The sequence below is a fragment of the Temnothorax nylanderi genome, unplaced genomic scaffold (assembly GCF_030848795.1).
Source record: "Temnothorax nylanderi isolate EJ_2023f unplaced genomic scaffold, tnyl_v1.0 TNYL_tig0053_pilon, whole genome shotgun sequence".
Classification (NCBI taxonomy): Eukaryota; Metazoa; Arthropoda; class Insecta; order Hymenoptera; family Formicidae; genus Temnothorax; species Temnothorax nylanderi.
In genome coordinates, this window is record NW_027249115.1 from 324,738 (window position 1) to 344,665 (window position 19,928).

Genomic DNA, 19,928 nt, shown 5'->3' on the forward strand with positions numbered 1-19,928 from the left:
TATAGAAAATATATTAATTTTATTATTTTATCTTGAACATCATTAGAAAAATATATGTAAGTATATATACATTTTCAAGAACTATATATTTAATTAATACTTAATTATACATACATATAAAACAATGTTATGTATATTATATTATATTATTTTATTTTGTTTTATTATTTCTCTATGAGATATACATCTTGTAAAGCTAATAAATTAAAATCTAATTTTGAAAAATTTGTCCAGCGAATAGAGAATTTTTCATCAGACAACCAATCTAATCTTATGCTGGGTCTACAATGCGAGTCGCAAAGTCGTGAGTCGCATGAATTGACCAATCACAGTGGGATTTGAGGAGAATAATCGACTGTGATTGGTCAATTCTTGCGACTCACGACTTTGCGACTCGCATTGTAGACCCAGCATTACAACACACAAATTCATGTAACTTGAGTTTAATACTGTGAATATGAATTTGGCTTAACAAGATGGTGCTAAAAACGCGGAGGTGTATATAGGTTATGGTTATGACATTCTGTAGTTTGCGAGATTGTTGTTTTAGAACTTCTCTGCCAATAAACAGGTATAAGCAAAGTTTCGAATGTTGTGACAATGTGGTCAAAAGACACAGAAAATTAAGTGAGATTTCAATAGATTACATTGAATTTTTGTTTAGGAAGCACTGAGATTTTTTTAGGACGTCAGTGACAGGTGGTAAACTCCTCCCCATTTGTTTTGATTGTTATGAATATTACGAGAGGCTGTACAAATTAATTCTGAGCGATTCGTATTAATCAGTATTAATTCGGCATTATGGCAGATCGCTTGACGCAGTTGCAAGACACCATAAATCAAGTAATGCAATTTTTCTTCTTTTTGTTTCAATTGTACATCGATGTCTTAACGAGCTTAGAGTAACGTCGGTTTTATGTTAGCAAGCGGAACACTTCTGCAACAGCGTCGGTATTCTACAGCAGTATTCTACGCCCAGTAAATTTCCCGGTTTTGATCGCATCGGTACCCCGCAGCCACATCAATCTCAAGAAGGTTCTTACATATTTCGATACATATTGATAATACAATGTTATGTTAAACATACGTGTTGATTATAAGTCACAATTCGTTCGTTTTAGATTACGCTGCCTTATTTGCGAATCTTATTGCAAGGTGTGCCAAAGATATAGATACATTAATAGAAAGTTTGCCAAGCGAGGAGTCGTCGCAGGAGCTACAAGTAGCCAGTCTTGGCAGACTCGAACAGGAGAATCAACAGGCTGGTGAGCAATTGGAAGAGGTGGTAAGACAGGGCGAGGCGCTTCTTCAGCGAATTCAAGCGGCTCTACAGGATATCGCACAAAGTCAGTTAGATATGCAAAATCCCACATCGACGACTGTGATCAACATGAATCTCAACAGTTCTAATATAAAACAAGAGAGCCTCAGTTCTATAAACACTGTGCCTTCAAATAATACACATCAGATATCAGATCCTTCACCTAATTCGATAAATCAATGACATCTTTATGATTTATTGTAATTAGGAAATTATTGTAAAGTAACGTCTTACAGTCTATAAAATCAAATGAGTATATCAATTTCATGTTCGAAAAACGACTACAATTACTACTACAACTAATTATACAGTAAATTTCATTATACAAAAATATTGCTTGAGACAATAAATGGAACATTAGTTTGTCGCAGTATTTTAGTAAGATTACTTATATTTGTAACAAAAATATAAATTTGATATATTAGAATTGTTTACATGTATTGAAATTAAAGTTGAAAACAATATCGCAATTATCGAAGAAAGTAGTTTTGTTACTGTGAGCACTTTAGAAGATATATCATATATTCATCTCAGTCTGTATTTATTTAGAACTAATTCTAGTATTTTACAATGTATATGTTAATTAGGCTTATAATGTAGGTGAAAGAAAGAAAATGAGTAATAGAAATTTTTGGAACAACAATATTTGGAGTTTTATTTCATGCAATTTCTCTTACTTAACAATAGATTTGTCAATCAATTTAACATCTCTAATTCTCGCAATCGCAATTCTTGGAAAAGAAAGAAAATTTTTAGAAATGTAGAAAATTCTTGGAATTTGGGAAGATTCTTGACTGAAAAATTCCTGCAGTTTTAGATAATACAACCTCCTTGTTGATTATGTTCTCCTGATTAATGTTGTCAGTTTTCGAAATTTTTGATTTTTGCAATTTTAGTATTTATCGACTGCCGAAATTACCACCTAAATTATCAAGAAGAATATGATGTTGTCTGTCACCAACATATAATATTTGTTTATCTATTTGCTATATAATATTCGATACTAAATTCATATGTGTTTATACATAATATTGTGCAAAATAGATTAATATTAATGAAAAAAATCATTAAAAGATGTTACGAGTATTGATTCGTAAACCTTATTATAAACTTTTAAACTCTTGCAACCATGCATTCTACTCGCAAACTCGACATTTAGGTTACATCAGGTAATTACATTGATAAATCAAAATTCTAAATAGTGTAAAATATTTAATCATATAATATAAAATAAAGAAACACACAACAGTGTCTAATGTTTCATCGTTCTTTTTATATTACATATAAAATATGTTTACAATGATTTGTAGAGTAATGTTAGTTTGACACATTAATTTCACAAAAATCATATATAGCTCAACACGGAAAAAATCGGGAAGTGGTGATTTCCATCGAGCAGATGCGTGTATTGATAAACCGATAAAATGGCCGAGCGGAAAGAGAATCAGTTTTGATTTCCACGAAGAAACCGAAGCTGCTATGAATGAGCAGATAAACGTGGAGCTGATGGCGTTTTATTATTATTTATCAATGGTAGGCATGTGATCCCTTTTATCACGTTTAAATTTAAGTACAAGAGATTAGAGCTTTATTTACATGACTCACAGATTTAATTTCTTTAATCATTAAATAATTGTACATAATAACTAATAATAATATTATCCTTTTTTTAATCGTTCATATATAGTTTATAATTATTTTTTAATCACATTTTTAAGTATTTTCTACATTTGTTTAAAGCACTATTTTGCTTGTAGTCGTAAATTATTGCTGTAATTAACATGCTCTTCTTCTTGGTATAATATTGAATAATTTTATTGTTATTTTATGAGAATTTATAATTTATGCAGGCTGCATATTTCGGTCGTGTGGACGTTGCTTTACCCGGATGCAAGTCATTCTTCACGCAGATGCATCACGAGGAATATAAGCACGCGTTGAAATTTTTTAACTACATACAAATGCGAGGTGGCAAAGTGCATTTGTGTGCAATATCGCCGCCGGACGATCAAGATTGGAAATGTCCGTTGCACGCATTTAAAGTAAAATCTGTTTTGAACAGTCGAGCCCGTTGCGATTTAAAATAATTAAAATATTATGCAATGTAATATTTTATAAGAAATACAATATATCTTAAGAATTAGATAAGCCTTAATTAGAATCAGATGAATTAATTCTTCCATTATAATAGGAGCTTTCCATTTAGTAATAACTGATCAGGCTCTAGAAGCAAAATGCAATTAATTAAACATAGTTAATTAATATCTTTTGTCTGTATAAATTTTATGTAGACAGCATTGCAGCTGGAAATCGAAGTTAGTAGAAAACTGGTCGCGGTGAACGCTACAGCGGAGAAGTACGGTGACCTGAACGCGAGTGACTTCATCATCACCGGCTTCATGGAAGATCAGATGAAAAGCGTGAATGAATTGGGAAGATTAACGACCGTGTTGTCGGGTGTTGGAGATCAAGCACTGGCGCGATTCATATTTGACAAGGATCTGCTAAAAAAATGTTCTGAAAAGTAAATCCGAGCGAAGAAAGTTCGACAAATAGCTGTATGTGTCCTCTTATGGAATTATTTTCGATACAATATTCTTATATTGCTGTTTTTGTATATTGTCGTTTTTTGTTATGTTCTTTATAATTAAAGTCCACTTTTATAAAATTTTCTAATCGAAAAATTCACGTGTCGACGCATTATTGAAATGGGACTCAATTGACCGATTTAAAATAAAAATATCTGATTGGCTGGTCCAGTGGATAAACTCCGGGCACCGCGGGGGCTCTGTGAGTGGCTGTGGTCAATCGCAACGTGGTCAAACGGGACGCTCGATGATTGGTCGTGTTGGGCGCGTTCAGCAGACACAACTGTTGAGTTCGTCTTATCAACACTCTGCGTTGATTGGTTGGTTCTAAAAGTAAGAGCCAATCACGTTCGACTGCTACTGAGCGGCTTGGTCTGCCGAAGTTGCCGAACGCGCCCAATCTAACCTCCAATTCGCAATCCTCGATAACAATTAAATGGAAACGCACCTTGTGAAACTATCGTGACACATGCGAGTGGAAATCTGGAAATATAGTGGGGAAATATGCAGCATGGCCGCCATGGTCCCGAACGTCGTTGTCGTCGTTGATTAGTTGGACAATCGACGAGGGGGGTCAAGGTATTTAATCAAGGTTGCTCAATGCTGACAGTGCACGTTAATTAGACGCGTCTCAGCACCATTAAATTCGTAGCGACCAGGACTCGCGCTTCGCTGCCACGTACTTCCGGGACATCGGACGATCTTTCTATTCACATTTTTTTCTCTTTTTTTTCTATACACAATTTTCTCGCACGCGGCGCGTGATAAGATAAGGGAATCCCTCCTCAATCCTTCCTCTAGTGCCCTTCCACCTGTGGATGCAGTTTGACCGTCGGAAGGAATGCACCATTCCTTTGTTCCTGAGCGTATCCTCTCGCGTCTAAACTAATTTCGAGCTTTAAAGAGTGATTCGCGTATCGCGATTGGATTCCGCTTGAAAAGCGACGACGATAAGTTTCACTCGTCGCTGCCGGGTAAGTTGAATGATGGCGAGCGATCTGTCGAGCGGCTGCACGGACACGATCGACATCCTAGACGACGAGAAGGAGGAGGGTGAGATCTCGTTGGAGGATGTCAGCTCGTCCGAGGAGGGCGGGATGGGCCACTTGACCAGCAGCTACGTCGTCGGCAGGACGCGCGCGTGCCCCGACTGCAAGTCCTGGGGCGAATGCGCGACCTGGTGCAACGCGACGTATCATCCTAAGAACAGGAGAGGTAAAGTCATGCTGGACCTATCGGTTCATTCGAGATACGTTTCGTTTCCTTCAACTGCATTTTGCATTTGCGTTGAGAGACTCGGATATTTCCTCGAACTTTTCTGTTTGTTTATCTATACATTTGGTTGATAGATTCTGGAAATACATATGATAACAAAGAAGCAATAACACCTGTTATGATCTTCCAATGGAGACACCATTGTGTACTTTAACATAATTTGCTTTGATTATTGTTGCTACAATAGTCTGTGTATACTTTCACTTTCAATCTTTATTATAATACAATTAAAAGTAAGAAATTTTGTAGAGATTACTGTTAATGAATTATTCTTGAGAGAAAGAAGTCTTACGAGTCTGAACGTATAATGAAAAATGTGTCTTTCAATGGAGAAATATAAATAGTTATTAAAATGATTTTTATCCATAGTAGTATATTGTTTTAATCAAGTAGCAGTTAATCTTATTTTATAAGATCCAGTCAAAGGGAAGGAAAATCGTCACCATGTCAGGGAAACGGGATGTGCCACAACGAAGCACGTGGCGTCGACGTTGCAAGAGAAAAACGACGACGACGACCTAGTGCCTATCTCTAGCGACAGCGACATGGAAATCGTCGGTCTCACAGACACGTCCAATCGAGCGAAAGCCAAAGTAAAAAAGAAAAAGCGTAAAAAAAAGAAATACGAACCCCTCACTCTCGACGAGTTGCTTTCTCCGTCCTCCATCGATCTGTCTATAGCAGAAGTCGGCGCGCTGAAAATATATAAGGAAGTAAGTCCGGCGCACAGACCGAGCGGCAGATCAAAGATGATTTCAAGATCGCCGGTTCGAAGATACAGATCGCCAGTGGTAGCGCGAGCGTCGTTCCGATTGTCCCGATCTCCAGTGAGTCATTCCAGATCGCCGATACAGAAGAGATCCCCGCGAAAGGCCAGATCGCCGAAACGTAGTCCCCGGCGTCACTCGCCCGTGAGAGCGGCGAAGAGACCGCCTCCGAAGCTGAACTCGCCGCCGTTCGCACGTTCCCATGTCCCAGAGAGACACGACGACGTGACGCGGTTGTTGAAAAAGGTCAAGCATCTGGATTCCTCCATAACCACGCACTCGTCGGAGCCGAGCGTCAACCGGAGTAAAGAATCGTCGTCGCTGAAGGAGAAGCTGTCGAACATACTGAAGGGAGCTGGGATCGACGACCACGCTGTGCATCTCAAGGAAAAATTGAAGTCCGAGACGATCAATGACGCCGACGACGAGGAAGATCTAGCGTTTCTGCGACAAAAGGCGTTAGAAACAAAGCAGAAGAAGTCTAACAGATCTTCGGACCATCTGACAGATGTAGAATCGGAGAACAGATCGGCCGACGACAGAGTGAACGACGATCAGGACGAGGAGGCTTTGCAGCTGCGAATGATCGCGCTCCGCTCGGCGGTAATGAAGAAACATCAGAATCGGGTTCAGCGTGGCATTAAGGCCAAGAGATCCACCCGCAGCGAGAGTCCGTTTAGTTCGAGTTTCCTCGACGACATCCCCGTGCCCGGCGACGAGCTGTTGAAGTATGCGTCGCCGCCGTGCACACCGCCGTGCGACAGCAATCACATCGAGGACATGGATCTGGACACCGACGTCGAGATGGAGAAGGAGAAACTGCCGTACTCGCCGACCGATAAAATCGAGAGCATATCTTTTGACACAGCATTGCTCGGTATCGAGCCATCCGACGTATCGTTCATTAATGTAAACGAGACGATCGGTAGCCCGGTCTTCGACGACGCGCAGGACGAACTCGCGACGAACAGGGTCACGCCTTATTACGACGAGATTTACTTGCCTTACCAGGTACCACTGGCTACGCAGTACTGTTCGTATTCACCATCGCGGTACGGCAGCGAGACATACCACTCGGATCTTAACAACGCGGTCGGAAAAGGGCCAGAAAACCTTCACGGCGACGATGTCGTATGTGATCTGATAGATGGAATTTGCTGTCAGGAAGGAACCTATTCCTCGACGAGCGTCGTGTCAGATACATCTCACGCTCTTCCAGCGTCTGAGAGTCTTCTCGCGCCTTCTGTCTCTCCCCACGACACTCTCGCTTCTTCGCCTCAGATGCAACAGATCGTGGAGCAACCCACCAACGACGGTATTGTATTTGTGAATGTGAACTCCGCATTCAGAAATGGCAAGTCTGCCTACGAAACGCAGACAACTCCCGAATATTCCGTTACAGATGCTCCAACAACAACGGTGTATGCCGAATCAATGTCGCCAAACGAGTCGATGATAACGATCGACGATCTTCCGGAGAACGACGCGGATCCGTTGAGCTCTCCCAACGTCGCTCTGGGCGACGATAGAAATTTACCGGCTACGGAATACATTCCAAAGGAAGCGGGATCGTGTCGAGCCGCCGCGGAGGAACCTCTGTATATGCAAGGTATTCCAGATATTACTAAGGAAACGAATAAGATACCAACGTTGATCAATAGGACGCTGGTGCCCGCGCCGATCCTAAGATCGAACAGGCAATTGCGACGGCAAACGCGACAGAACGCGCTTCTGAAGAAGCGCGAAACGCCGCTTTCGGAGCCGGCTTTTAAGAGTGCCGAGATGCAACCGGTGACCATTACTGCCACGGATGCGAGTAGCAGCGTCTTCAAGCCGATAAAATTGCAAGTAGCGAAAAAATCCGCGCCCGTATTGTCGGCGTCTGCCACATTCGACGATTCGATGAACGAGTCTCTGGATGTGTTAGAGAATCAAAAAGGTTCGCCTGGAAAAAATCACGAGGCAAGCGAGCCGCAACATCCTGAGACATCCGTCGGTACACCATCCGCGAGTAGTGAAGCTGCCCCAACGCGGAGCAAGAAGCGGAAACGCACCAAAAAGAACTGCCCCAAAAGTCTTGACACCGCGCAATTGCTTGAGAAAGAAAAAAGCCCATGTTTGGATTCTGGTGTAAATAAAGATACGGATATCGTGGATGCGTCCGTTCTAGATCGACAAATTGTAACCGAATCAGATCAGAGCAAAAGCAACGATAATGCTGATGCGCAGGAGAGCTCGATGGGAAATGGAGAATCGTTGAGATTGCAAAGTGTCACTGATACTCAGGAGCCTGTCAACTCCGATGATGTTTTGACAAAGAGGAGAGATATGGACAAGAATAATTACACGGCGCTGTCAGTGCGCATTGAACAATCGCAAGAGGAACACATCGAATCACATTGTTTGTCAACAAATCCCGCGCCAGACAATTCCGACTCTAGCGTGCCTGACAAAGCCGTCAATACGATGAAAAGCGATAGCAATAGGAGACAAAGCATTGACGAGGACGAGGACGAGTTACGCGCCATCTTACTGGCTTCTCTAAAACGAACGAAGTCAACAGATATCAGTCCTTCAGTTATCCCAGTCATTTCTGTTACAAGCTCTGCTGCGACGAATGTCCAAACGCCTGCATTAAAAACGTTGGCAGGTACCATGCCATCCGAGGCTAACGCGACTTGCACGGCGAGCAATAACGCTTCGTCGCTGCCGTCGAGACCATCAACTTCGTTGGAAACTGTAAAGAAGAAAATTAACGACGTATCTATCTCGGTGCAAAATGGAAGCAGGAAAAGAAGCAGCAGTCTGGACACAGCAAAGAGTCTGCCGAAGAAAATGGCGAGAAAAACGCTTACGAGCACGAAAGTGGTGATCAACGCTAAGAAAAAATATCAGAATATGATTGTGCAGAGGAGGCTGAATCTACGAAAGCTCGATAACAGTGCCTCGATAACGAAGTCTAATGAGAATGTGTGGCCCAACGCTGGCGCATCAAAGATATCGTTGCACGCACCCGACACTCAGCGATTTGTGATAAGTTTGGGTTCCGACTCGGACAGCGAGTCCGAGGGTGAGAGAAACGAGCCTGTCCCCGTCGCAGAGAAGCATCAGGTGCCTCAGGAAATCCCCGCCGACTTTGAGAAGAACTTGAATAAGTTTCTGCGCGACGTGAGAACCGAACAGGAACAATCCGCGGCCGCAGCAAAGTCATCCAGTTCGTCCACGCAAGCGACAAAACAAGACGTGCCATCAACGGATAAGGGTCCATCTAATATGCACACGCCATTGGTAAGACAATTATATATTACGTCTGATTGCCTTTTTATGCGAGTAATTTAGAAATTGATGTTATCTAGACGTAATTTTTGAGGATTTATTACTGAAGGAGACACTGACCAATCATAGGAACTTTCTTAATTCATTCTGCAGACTTTCTTACTTTGTTGTAGGCTGTGAGGCACCTTCCTGTATCACAGCAAGAGGAATATCGTCGTTTGAAGCAAGAGATCTTGGAGCGTGAAAAGTTAAAACTGCAGAGAAAGGTAGCAAGTAATAATAGTAATAGTAATGGTAATAGTAGCAGTAATAAATTATTAAACGCTAACGTAGCAAGTTCGCCAGTAAAGTCCTTGCCACTGTGCGAAAAGAAAACGCTTGTTAAACAAAATCAAGATAAATTAAAAACGCCAGAGAAAAATTCCCAGGAATTGTCAATAGAAGTCAGAAGAAAAAGCGACGATTTGGCGAGAGGCACATCGGAATCAAACGTATGTCGCATATCTGCTGACAAAAAACTTTCAGCGAATATCGCTAAACATACTAATTTCACGCATCTACAAACTAAAAGCAATAAAAAAGCGATACCAAACAATCTCAGCATTCGAATTTCTAACGTTACCGCTCCGAGTTCCACCGGAGCAGGTACGAGAACAGTCGAAGACCGCGAGAAGCAATCTGCGAAAGATAAACAGCAACATAGATCTGCCTTGAGAGCGTTAAGCAAAGAAGAGATAAATCGTAAATGTGTGCAAGTACTGTTGAAGCCAGACACGATCGAGCGAGTCGTCACTATAAGTGACAAATCGGCCTTGCAGCACGACACGATAATAAGCGTCGATCAAAATAAAAATCCGGCCGAGCCAGATGTTAATACAGAAATTATAAATGAAAAAAATTTAAATAATGTCGATGACAATAATACTAGTACTTTTTCTAACGCCTCTACCGTGAAGCTTTTAAATTTATCCGTGAATTCGAGCGATAGTCGGCACGAAGATACGATGGAAACTACAATGATGTTTTCCCAGTATGAAGCGGAACGTCAGCGAGAAATTGGTCGTGATACTTCAACGTCTGTACTTACAGAAAATAATAATAATAGCAACAACGCCTCTCGTAAATCTGACACAATTGCTGATGATAATAATGGTAACGCGAGTGACGGTTGGGATACCCTTAAAAAGGACGTTAAAGCAGAATTGGAGTCCTTGACGAGTCTTTCAAAATTGGAGCAAGAGCGATACTTGAGAGAAACCGAGAACAAATTAATTGCGAGACGGTAATTATACATAATAATTTTGCGAAGAAACAAGCTTTAAATAATGAGTAATGTGCAACAAAGTTTCAATATTAAATTTATGTTACGTATATGGTGCAGGTATATGGTCTTAGATCATTTAGCAGAAATGTCAGGGAACCTTCGTCAGTGGGACATGGAGAAGGACGTGCAGATTATCCTGGCCAGCGAAGTGAGAAAACTTAGGGAACAACTGAAGATAGCCGAGGAAAAATTACAACAGCAGCGCGATCGCGTTAGTAGCATGGGCCCAAAGGTTTCAACCGCACGTCAAAAGATCAATGCTGGACGGCGCGAGTGCTTCAAGCTATCTAGAATTTGTTCGACCCTAGGTAACCGGCTCATGGGAAAAAACTACAAGTACGCAAGTATAAGAGCCTTAGGCGCGTGTGGCGTAGTTAACATAATAATGTGTAATATATACATATACGTAATAACATACATATAATAATTTAAATATCTTACATTGTATGCAATTAAAGAGATAAAGTCTCACGTGTCTTTTTAGTGTATTTTGATTATGAAGATTGTTCTTTTAGGTTGCCAGAGGCAGTAGCTCAACTTTTGAGTGATAAGCTTAAGGAGATTGCTAATCATACCCGTCAAATTACCAAGAAGAAGCGACTCCAATCTAATGATATTTCTGAAAATTCCTATTCCAGTTTGTTACAAGAAACCTCAGAGTTATCTAGGTACACGTGCACTGAGGAGAATTTGTCGTTGCAAGAACAACCAACGAATAATGCAACTGTGATTGATGAGGCGGGATCAAAGAGCGATATTTCTCGCTCGACGCAATCTAATGAAGATAAGAGTTTATCGATATCAGAAACTTTGTTGAATTTCTCGCAAACGGTCCCATGCCAATCGACACCAGAGAAGAGAGAAGAAGCATCAGTAAATCCATCGGAACATTGTAACGAAGAACAAATGATATTCCTTAATCAAGATAGTGCGTCATCGTCCGAACCAAAGCTGTACCAAAGTAGTCCTACAGAACAAAATAATAAGCATACGGAAGGAAGTAGAACGGTCGAGTCTGATCCCGCCGCATCTTCAGAACTAAAGTCATCAGCGATGGATTCTTCAAATCAAGAATACAATGAACAAAATAATAAGAGAGCCTCGCCACAACTGCCATCACCATCACCATCAGCATCGCCATCATCGCCATCGCCATCGCCATCGCCATCGCCATCGCTATCACCTCCGCCATCACCTCCGCCATCGCCATCGCCATCGCCATCACCATTGCGATCGCGATCACCATCGCCGACAACAATGACGACAGATACAACAACGACAAATACAACGATGACGACGACGACGACGAGGACGACGAAAACGATTGCACCTTATGTATCGATATTGATGCATTTAAAGAAGCCAAGGTGAGTCTTTCTTTTTTGAAAAATGGTCACGATACTCGATCGTTAAAGCCCCTTGCACAATAGGCGATAGCGATAGTGATAGCGACAGCGACAAAGGTGCCGACAAAGCTGTCGCTATCGCTATCGCTATCGCCTACTGTGCAAGAGGCTTAACTGTCTGTGGATTGTGCTAAAAATCTTAAGATTTTTGTGGTTTCTGTTACTTTTCACGCCAGGAACATCAATCCCCATGGAATCCTGTGTCCGTACGAATTGATGGGCATTTGCAGGGATGAGGATTGCCAATATATTCACCAGTCGAGGAATCAAACCTGAAATAATACGTTACATACTACTGAACGTAATCAACGTGACATACGTAAGGTGGTTCTAATTTCTCGTCAAATGTGTCAATGTGGATTGCACACTTTATGTTGATAGAGCATCGACTCGCAGATTTCATAAGTTCGCGCGTTTAGTTTCTTGATTATCTTGACTTTTGAATTCTAATCGCTTACGATATATGTTATATATAAGATAGAATCGCGTACAAAAGTAAAAATAAGTATAGAGAAAGTAGCTTTGATCGTTCCCCTTCAAGCAAGTGTCTTTGATTTCGCATTTGCAGGTATCATCGATTATCATCTAGGAAGTAGATATATCGATATAGGCGGGATTACGTTGTTATGCAGAGCCAACACCCGAAGATCGGTAAGTTGTCTTCATCCATGGCAGGCTCTATAGTGCACAGTACTGAAATTATGAAATTATTTATTTCGCAAACATCTTACATTTTACGTAAGGTCTCTTTTTTAAAAAAGAAAGTCGTGCCACTACGGGGTTTCGAGCGGCATATTTTATCGAAAGTTTAAAAAACATGTCTACGAGTGTATATATTTTTTATAACTGTAAGAAAAAAAAGTGTCATAAACTGCAAGATCAGTGTGGTAAAGATAGAAGAAGAATCTATCGACCATACTAAGAAGACTAAATATCGAAAAGAAGACAAGTCCAGCAATTACGGATCATCAATGGACAGTTATTTTTTTCTTCGTACTTCGATATAAGTTACCTCATATTAATGAATCTTGTACCTGTATAATAAAAGTTGAATATTTTTTTCTTAAGTAGAGTGTAAATCAATTACATATCCCCTCATACATTGAACTATAGCCCCTTCCTTACATAAGTTTCTATAAGTATTATCTCTCTTAACTATAATTCACTAGGAATATACAGTCGTAATAAGTGTTTAATTATCCAATTTCAAATATTATAAAACTTTAATTTTACTCTAGAAAAGATTGATCTTTATATTTCTTTATTCGCCGTATTTATTGCCGGGGAAAGCGCCCTGAGTTTTGTATTTGTGCCAAGGTAATCTGCCTGTAAGTCTAAGTTCATCCCAGTGTTCTACCCAGGCCTTCGGACATATGGACGTGAAAACGTCTTTAAACCACGTGCATGCTTCAGAACCTTCACCTAAAATATGCTGACAGCGATAGAAGTCGGTATACATTACGAAGCATCTCTGCGTCTGATTTTGTTGCTGAAATCTGCAAACGGATAACGGAAGTGACGAAGAAAGTATTATCCTTGAATTAATACCTCAATCATGTGTACCTTGGGTCATTACCAGGAGAATATTTAAATTCCTGCGATTTAAACTCCTTGTGAATCTCATCCTTCTTTTTGAGACGAGGATTATCTTCATCTACGATAGTTATCTTTTTCTTTGAAGCCCCCTTTTCCCTTGTTTCATGCTTTTTCATTGAGGATGGATTATCAACTTTTTCCTCCATTTCCTTTAAACAACACAATCACGTGTGCTTCACGATAATAATAGTAATTCTGTTACATATCTTAAAACCCTCTTTAAAAATGTTGAGCCATCCTGTCATTTCTAAATTTTCTCTCGCTGTTTTTCACTTGTTCAAATTTTCTCTGTACATACGGCGATTATAATTAAATTAGCGTCTTTATTGACATGAGACCGATCGTATAAAGCAGTACAAAAAGATTTCCTAAAATAGCATACAACGCGCAATGCATAATTAATCACAGCTAACATAAGGCCATTATCTTCTACATATGTGATGCTGAAGCGTTTCCAACGTGTGTGGATCAAATAAATCTAATTCATTTCAGGTAACGCACACTATACAGCAGCATATATCGTTTTTACAAGAAAAACAATTCTCTGATACAAATTGTGATACATACAAGAGAACAAGCGCTAGCGACTAATGCGTGAATCGCATGAATCAAGATATAACATTAAGCTTCCCGGCGAACACATTGTGGTAAACAAATAAAATCTACAATGAGATTTATTTTTCAATATTATACGCCGAGTGGTATATAAATATAATATACGCGCATTATATGAACAATTTATATATATAAAAATATTATCCACGTATGTATATGTCAGTATTATCGTTCTAAAATTAAGAACACACTTTCATTATTTCTTGTATAGAAGTGTTGCATATTATCATTTCAAGCTTTATAGAAATGCGTATTTTCACATTTTATATTCAGTCATAAGAGATAGACTCTCGGTAGAATTTATGAAGCTCTAAAAACAGTTTGCGTATAACAGAATTGCAAACTTTCAAAATTATTTAATATGATATGATAACCGAGAAAAAGCTACATTTAACAACCAACATTAATATCTCATCAATCTGACGATGTCTCCAAAAAAACAACAGTTCGCTTGTATATAAATATATATATATATATATATATATATATATATATAATCATTGAATCATATATAATTATGAATACGCAATTATATCAGAAGTCAACAAGTGGAGAATAATTTTCAGTAAAGTTATAGATTCATATTAAGGTGTGTAATTTTAAAATACAATACTATAATGTTACATTATTGTCCACTTGATACTTCTATCATTAAAGGCACTATTCAGGTCCCAATATTAATCAGTTAATCGACATCGGGATTAGGATTACATAGTCCTTGCATCCCTTCGATTCCTTATTTTTTCTTTCATTCTTTTTGGAGCACATCTCGTGCATAGATAATAATCGCGTCGTAGATAATAAAATTTCTCAAAATAAAAATACCTAAATATATATTACAGTTTCGATGGATATGTCAAGATTGATATTAAGACAAAGATATGTGAACGAAGTTGTTTTAGGTTTCTTCGATATATGTATGTATGTATATTCATATATACAGATCTCGTTACCATCGCATTAATGTTTAATGTTACATTCCCTGGTTAATTTGGAGCCAAGGAATGTGCCATGAAGAAGAATTATTAATGCAGAACACCCTGTTTATATGTTTCAATTAGTGAATTGATTGACTAAAGAGCAAAGAAAGTATCGACAGGACCAGCCTATCTTTGAATGAATGATTCTGTAGACATTTGTGTGATAACGTGACAGCATGAATAAACCCTACGTGATTTGCGCCGATTGTAATTATCTCAACGATGAGAGGTATGGTTGACAAGTCATACGCTGTACCGGCTGATAAAGTCTTCTTTGTACTGGACTGGCAGTAATATTACTATTCTGTTCGAAATTTGGATCCCTGGATAAATCGGCGGTGGCCACTTCCGCGGGACGATTTTCCTGGAACGGGGAATCTCCGTTTCCGACCTGAGACTGCGCAGCAGCCTCGTTCCTCTTACGGTATTTCGTCGAGTACTTGTAAAAATCCGACATCTCAAAAGGCTTTGTCACTTCCCTGTATGGCTGATACTTTCCCGGTTGCACGACCGTGCAGTTTTGCGGCGAACCCAATGGTCGTATCGCATTATCGCAGACGTCCACGGATGGCTTCGATTCGGCTGGTATCTCCAATACCTTTGGCCTCGTTGGGGGCTGATCGTAACGAGGGTGAGACTGCGCGTGCTGCCGCTCTTCGGGCTTGTCCCTCTTGTGACGGTTCACTGGACTCATCGGCGGCGGTGGTCCGCCGGTCGTCTGACTGTCCCTCGCGTTTTCGTTAGTAGCAGTCCTGATACGAGCAAGCGGAGGACTCGACTGATAATGCGCGTTTTTTCTCGCGTCGACCAGGTTGTGATCCAAGCCCGTACTCGCTCCCGCATCCAATGACGTTTCGTACCACTCCTTCTGACGACTCTTACGATTATTATTGGCGTACTCCGACGTGTCCTTGCCGTCGTGCGAATCATGCGAGTGACTCGACTGCCAGGTCTCCACGCTTCCCAATGACTGTGTGCGCAGCAGCATCTTATTGTTGTTCGCCGGCGTTTGTTGCTCGGACAACGGCAACAGGTGAACGGAGTGATGCTGATGAGATGACGCGGTGACGTTGCTGCTCGACGAGCTTTTAGTACACGCGACCGCGACCGTGCGATAACGCGATTGCGTATCTAAATTTGTACAACCGACACCACCGTTGTGCTGAGCACTTCTGCGTCTACGATCCAAACTGCCGAATCTATCAGGCTCGTCCATGCTCACCCAGTGGATGTCGTCGTTGTGGCGCACCCAGTAGCCGGATGACAATTGCGACTCGATCGATGTACTGCCGCCGCTCTGCCGCGAGATGTTCTTGATGCAGGATGGTAATGACGAATCACGATCTCGCCTCGGTAAAATCTGCTGAGATTGCGCGCTGCTCTTATAGTAGGCCTGGTAATCGATGGGCAAGTAATGAGATGAGCGAAAATCTCTGTCGTAGGTTCCCTGACCACTTCTCCGTACAAAATCCGCATTATCCAAATGCTTGTAGGACTCGAAGGAACTTGTGTACTGTAGTCTGTGGGGTTGCTGCAGTTGATCCTGCAATTGCTGTTGCTTCTGCAGATGCTGAAATTGACGATAGCGCATTTGACGCTCGTCCTCGGTATAGGTGTTCGGCACATAAGGTCGATACGTTCTCTCGGCGTCCGGATAATGGCCACGAGATCCGCCGCTCCCGTGGGAATATGTGCGCGCGCGATATTGGTCGGGTAAAATGTAGATATTGTGATTGTCATTATGATCGTGCTCCACGATCTTAATGTTTGGTGGTTCGACAGGGCTTACGCCAGGATAAGTGCCACTGTGGTGATGATGATTGCAAACGGTCGGTACGGTCAACTGCTCCTCGTATCCATGCCCAGTATAAGTATTCGATTTGTCTTCGGATGCCAAAGGACTCAAACTAATACCGGGTTCATGAAGTATACTCCTTCCAACGGACTTCAGAGTTGTTATTTCATTTCCTGTGGTATACAATTACGAATTATAGATTAAAGCTCTTTATTTTTGTACAATTATTTTGAAAAATTTGTAATTATAATAACTTTTTTCTCTCACACACGTACATATATATATACACACACAATACCTGTACTATCTAATGGTGGCCGTGGCTTCTTTGTCCTGTGTTTTACGTTAACATGTGAATGCGGTGGCGTATTGTAACTTCCCGCGTGTACTTGTATCGGTCGCTGTGCTTTGCCACGAGTCTGTCTAATGAAGTTGAGTTCCGTCTCCAACTCTTGTAGTCTTCGTTGACTCTGCTGATAAGCGAGCCTTTGCTTGCGTCGCGTGGCCTTACTTTCCGTAGGGTCGTTAATGATACTCAACGCAGTTTCTACAATCCTGAGCTGTACTTGCCTTTCCAACTCCAATTCTGACTCCTCCTGCGCATGTAAGCAAACGATACCTCCAATCTAGCATACTTGTGTCAATTGTTATACCATTGCATGAGTTTAAAAGAAATCGTTATCTTACAACATCGGTGGTCTTCAGCTTGTTGATCAATTTTTGCGGATATGTAAAGGAAGTGCCTACTTTTCTACGAAAAGCTGGCGGACTTTCGCCAGGCTCCAAAGGTATTTCCGGTGGTAAAACTCCCGTTAGCTCCGCCTCCTCTACGCATAGGTTTTTCAACTCGCTGTTCTTCTGGGCAAGCTTCTCTTGCAAGGCTTCTCTGCGTTGACGCAGCCATTGCAATCTCGCAGATAACGGGTTATCTGCCAAGGTTCCTGGCGCATTTTCGTTTCCTGCCATCACTAGGCAATTGCAAAAGAGTAACTTGAGTATTATAAAAATTAATTAAAACCACTAAAAGTCGCATTGTATATTGATTGATTGTACTTACCCATATTATTGGACAAGGTGTAGCAAATGGGTCAGCTATAATCTTTATGTTTGTCTGGATCAATGCATCTTGACGATAGCATATCCTAAACTACGAGCCATTTGAGTATTATTATTTGCTAATCAGGATATATAAAGAGAATGTTTACTCGTGCTTTTTGCATGAGTCTAGCGTTTTTCCTTTGTAAATAAACCCTGAACTACCAGTAGTGAGTAAAGCAAAATCCCCAGTAAAAATTCTCGATGCTCCAAGATTTTCTGTAACACAGCAGAGTTATATTTTTACTATAAACAACAGTTTTTAAAGAGATTCTTTGAAGTTAAATGCTGCTTCGAAACTCATTAAAAATTTTCTGATCCAAAGACATCTAGATTTCTGGCTCTATCTATTTTATTGTTATTTTTGTACAACTATCTTAATCCTTTCTTAATAAACTTGTAATTCCAAGCGTCTTTAAAATTCTACCTTCCTTCGGCTACTCTCAAAGTCCACTGTCTGCTATTCTACTTATCTGTCCTATGATAACGCCTAGGCTAAACGTCGCAAATATGTGCCGATTACTTTATCAATTTACGAGTGTCAGCCATTTGTGATTGGTTACAAGATTAGACGCCGCTTAAACTGTGCAACAGCGGATTCAGATAACTCTTTCATTCGTAAACTCAGACTGTGTGTCATAACCAATAACTCCAGTATTTAAGGCGAGTTGAGTCAACGCTGAAAATGATCGTGATTTTACCATAGGCTCCTCCTGGAAGGGTTTCAACTTCGACTGGAAAGAGGTAAACACGACGCTTCAATATCCAGCCGACGGACGACAGCGTCGTTCGGAGTAACGCGCGAAGGAGAGGCTCGACCGAGGAGGAGCAACACCGACTCCCGACTCCGAGCCTGAGTCACGCATTTTTTTTTGTCAAGCGTGCACTTCCATCTGTTTCACTTCCCCGGGACACGCTGGTGTACGTATGTACGCTATTGACTATCCCACCAGCTGCACGACGGAAAGGATCCCACTCCCTTTCACCTGGAACGGATTGTTGATTGTTGATGCGGAGAGAAGCTGGGACTGCTGGGAGTGGACGTGTTCACGTTTTACACTAGGGAGTAGGGACCCTCTAAGGTCTCTAGGTTGTGTTCGGCGAGCGGGTGCGTTCGGAAAACGTTGGGCTCGAGTTCAAACGTCCATTCAACTCCCCGCTGTTCAAAGATAGCAGTTTGTTTTTCATAACTGAATTCTTCTTGCACTTTTCATCTTTTCCTTTTTTCCTGCTCCGATTATATACCTATTTTATTTCAGGTGTAGAAGTAATACTGAAGCTACGAAGAACGGATCTGATGAAGATAGGTTTGTTCCTTTTGAGCTGAACTCCGTACTTTTCAGCCTTTTTCTTCTACCCTTACGTCCAAATATCGTATTGGCGCACACTGCACATAAAGTTATTTAATTGTAAAAAATATAATCTAACATTTTAATCAATAAAACGCTCAATTAACGTTATCGTACATTTTTAATTGATTCGGAATGACTTAACTTCGACAGTTCGACATCAGTATATCTGTGTGTTTATTATATGAGATTATAAGCACGTAAGATTAAAGACAGATAACGTCGCTGTTTTCGCAATTAGATCAATCGATAAAAATTTAGATCTTTTATTTCTTATAATCGACTTTTGTCATGACGCACGAGGATACGTATATCTAAACGCGAGACGCGACACCACGCGACACGCGCGACTTGCGCGGCGCGAGCGCGCTGAAGTTGGCGCGTGTATGTATGCGCGGCGCTGCACTTCTGCCACTTCTGGGCGCGTACGTATGTATGTATACAGTGTGTACATACACATCAGCCTGCGTGCGCCGTGCAGGGCGAATGACTTTTTAAAAACGCGCGGTGAAGAGAGAGAGAAAGGAAGAGAAAAAGAGAG

General features: G+C 40.9%; 5 protein-coding genes across 12 annotated transcripts; 3 read left to right on the plus strand and 2 right to left on the minus strand.

The window, feature by feature from the left end:
- The first annotated feature begins 454 nt into the window (after positions 1–454).
- On the plus strand, positions 455–1,964 carry Med21 (mediator complex subunit 21). The gene is made up of 4 exons (XM_071706645.1): positions 455–571; positions 665–843; positions 924–1,035; positions 1,122–1,964. Exons 2-4 carry the CDS (start codon positions 802–804, stop codon positions 1,502–1,504), a joined length of 537 nt encoding a protein of 178 aa, XP_071562746.1. The 5' UTR covers positions 455–571; positions 665–801; the 3' UTR covers positions 1,505–1,964.
- A 692-nt stretch (positions 1,965–2,656) lies between these two features.
- Positions 2,657–3,876, plus strand: LOC139772749 (soma ferritin-like; the record flags this gene model as incomplete). Its single annotated transcript, XM_071706646.1, has 3 exons — positions 2,657–2,854; positions 3,172–3,363; positions 3,613–3,876. Coding segments are annotated over 3 exons (627 nt in total), but the record flags the coding sequence as incomplete, so codon positions are not given.
- Positions 3,877–4,385: 509 nt separating this feature from the next.
- Positions 4,386–13,024, plus strand: LOC139772750 (uncharacterized). 6 transcript variants are annotated; one of them, XR_011718194.1, is made up of 7 exons: positions 4,386–5,124; positions 5,599–9,239; positions 9,401–10,509; positions 10,609–10,887; positions 11,067–11,918; positions 12,102–12,281; positions 12,526–13,024. XR_011718194.1 is itself a non-coding variant. In XM_071706648.1 (7 exons), exons 1-6 carry the CDS (start codon positions 4,893–4,895, stop codon positions 12,231–12,233), a joined length of 6,213 nt encoding a protein of 2,070 aa, XP_071562749.1. In that variant the 5' UTR covers positions 4,388–4,892; the 3' UTR covers positions 12,234–12,281; positions 12,526–13,024. The 6 variants fall into 6 exon arrangements, 4 of the variants coding, with proteins under 4 accessions (XP_071562751.1, XP_071562749.1, XP_071562750.1 ...); XR_011718195.1 differs by having other exon boundaries at positions 12,102–12,276; XM_071706648.1 differs by having other exon boundaries at positions 4,388–5,124; positions 12,134–12,281.
- A 107-nt stretch (positions 13,025–13,131) lies between these two features.
- On the minus strand, positions 13,132–13,736 carry LOC139772764 (cytochrome c oxidase subunit 6B1). The gene is made up of 2 exons (XM_071706680.1): positions 13,521–13,736; positions 13,132–13,453 (listed from the first exon to the last, which is right to left on the minus strand). Exons 1-2 carry the CDS (start codon positions 13,697–13,699, stop codon positions 13,219–13,221), a joined length of 414 nt encoding a protein of 137 aa, XP_071562781.1. The 5' UTR covers positions 13,700–13,736; the 3' UTR covers positions 13,132–13,218.
- A 120-nt stretch (positions 13,737–13,856) lies between these two features.
- On the minus strand, positions 13,857–19,629 carry Sstn (stepping stone). 3 transcript variants are annotated; one of them, XM_071706657.1, is made up of 7 exons: positions 19,505–19,629; positions 19,284–19,425; positions 18,740–19,197; positions 18,001–18,257; positions 17,631–17,911; positions 17,242–17,539; positions 13,857–17,116 (listed from the first exon to the last, which is right to left on the minus strand). In XM_071706657.1, exons 4-7 carry the CDS (start codon positions 18,002–18,004, stop codon positions 15,360–15,362), a joined length of 2,340 nt encoding a protein of 779 aa, XP_071562758.1. In that variant the 5' UTR covers positions 18,005–18,257; positions 18,740–19,197; positions 19,284–19,425; positions 19,505–19,629; the 3' UTR covers positions 13,857–15,359. The 3 variants fall into 3 exon arrangements, with proteins under 3 accessions (XP_071562758.1, XP_071562757.1, XP_071562760.1); XM_071706656.1 differs by having other exon boundaries at positions 18,740–19,425; XM_071706659.1 differs by lacking the exons at positions 18,740–19,197; positions 19,284–19,425; positions 19,505–19,629 and adding an exon at positions 18,466–18,712.
- Between the last annotated feature and the right edge of the window lie 299 nt (positions 19,630–19,928).

Bases quoted from the DNA above. Each gene is read 5' to 3' on its own strand.
- LOC139772764 (XM_071706680.1), bottom strand. From the start codon at position 13,699: ATGGAGGAAAAAGTTGATAATCCATCCTCAATGAAAAAGCATGAAACA. The intron at 13,454-13,520 runs GTACACATGATT...ATCCGTTTGCAG, and splicing joins TCTCCTGGTAATGACCCAAG to ATTTCAGCAACAAAATCAGA.
- LOC139772750 (XM_071706647.1), top strand. From the start codon at position 4,893: ATGATGGCGAGCGATCTGTCGAGCGGCTGCACGGACACGATCGACATC. The intron at 5,125-5,598 runs GTAAAGTCATGC...TTATTTTATAAG, and splicing joins TCATCCTAAGAACAGGAGAG to ATCCAGTCAAAGGGAAGGAA. The intron at 11,919-12,133 runs GTGAGTCTTTCT...TTTTCACGCCAG, and splicing joins ATGCATTTAAAGAAGCCAAG to GAACATCAATCCCCATGGAA.
- Med21 (XM_071706645.1), top strand. From the start codon at position 802: ATGGCAGATCGCTTGACGCAGTTGCAAGACACCATAAATCAA. The intron at 844-923 runs GTAATGCAATTT...GTTTTATGTTAG, and splicing joins TGCAAGACACCATAAATCAA to CAAGCGGAACACTTCTGCAA. The intron at 1,036-1,121 runs GTTCTTACATAT...CGTTCGTTTTAG, and splicing joins GCCACATCAATCTCAAGAAG to ATTACGCTGCCTTATTTGCG.
- Sstn (XM_071706657.1), bottom strand. The intron at 17,540-17,630 runs GTAAGATAACGA...TTACATGCGCAG, and splicing joins AGCTGAAGACCACCGATGTT to GAGGAGTCAGAATTGGAGTT. The intron at 17,117-17,241 runs GTATTGTGTGTG...TGTATACCACAG, and splicing joins GCCACCATTAGATAGTACAG to GAAATGAAATAACAACTCTG.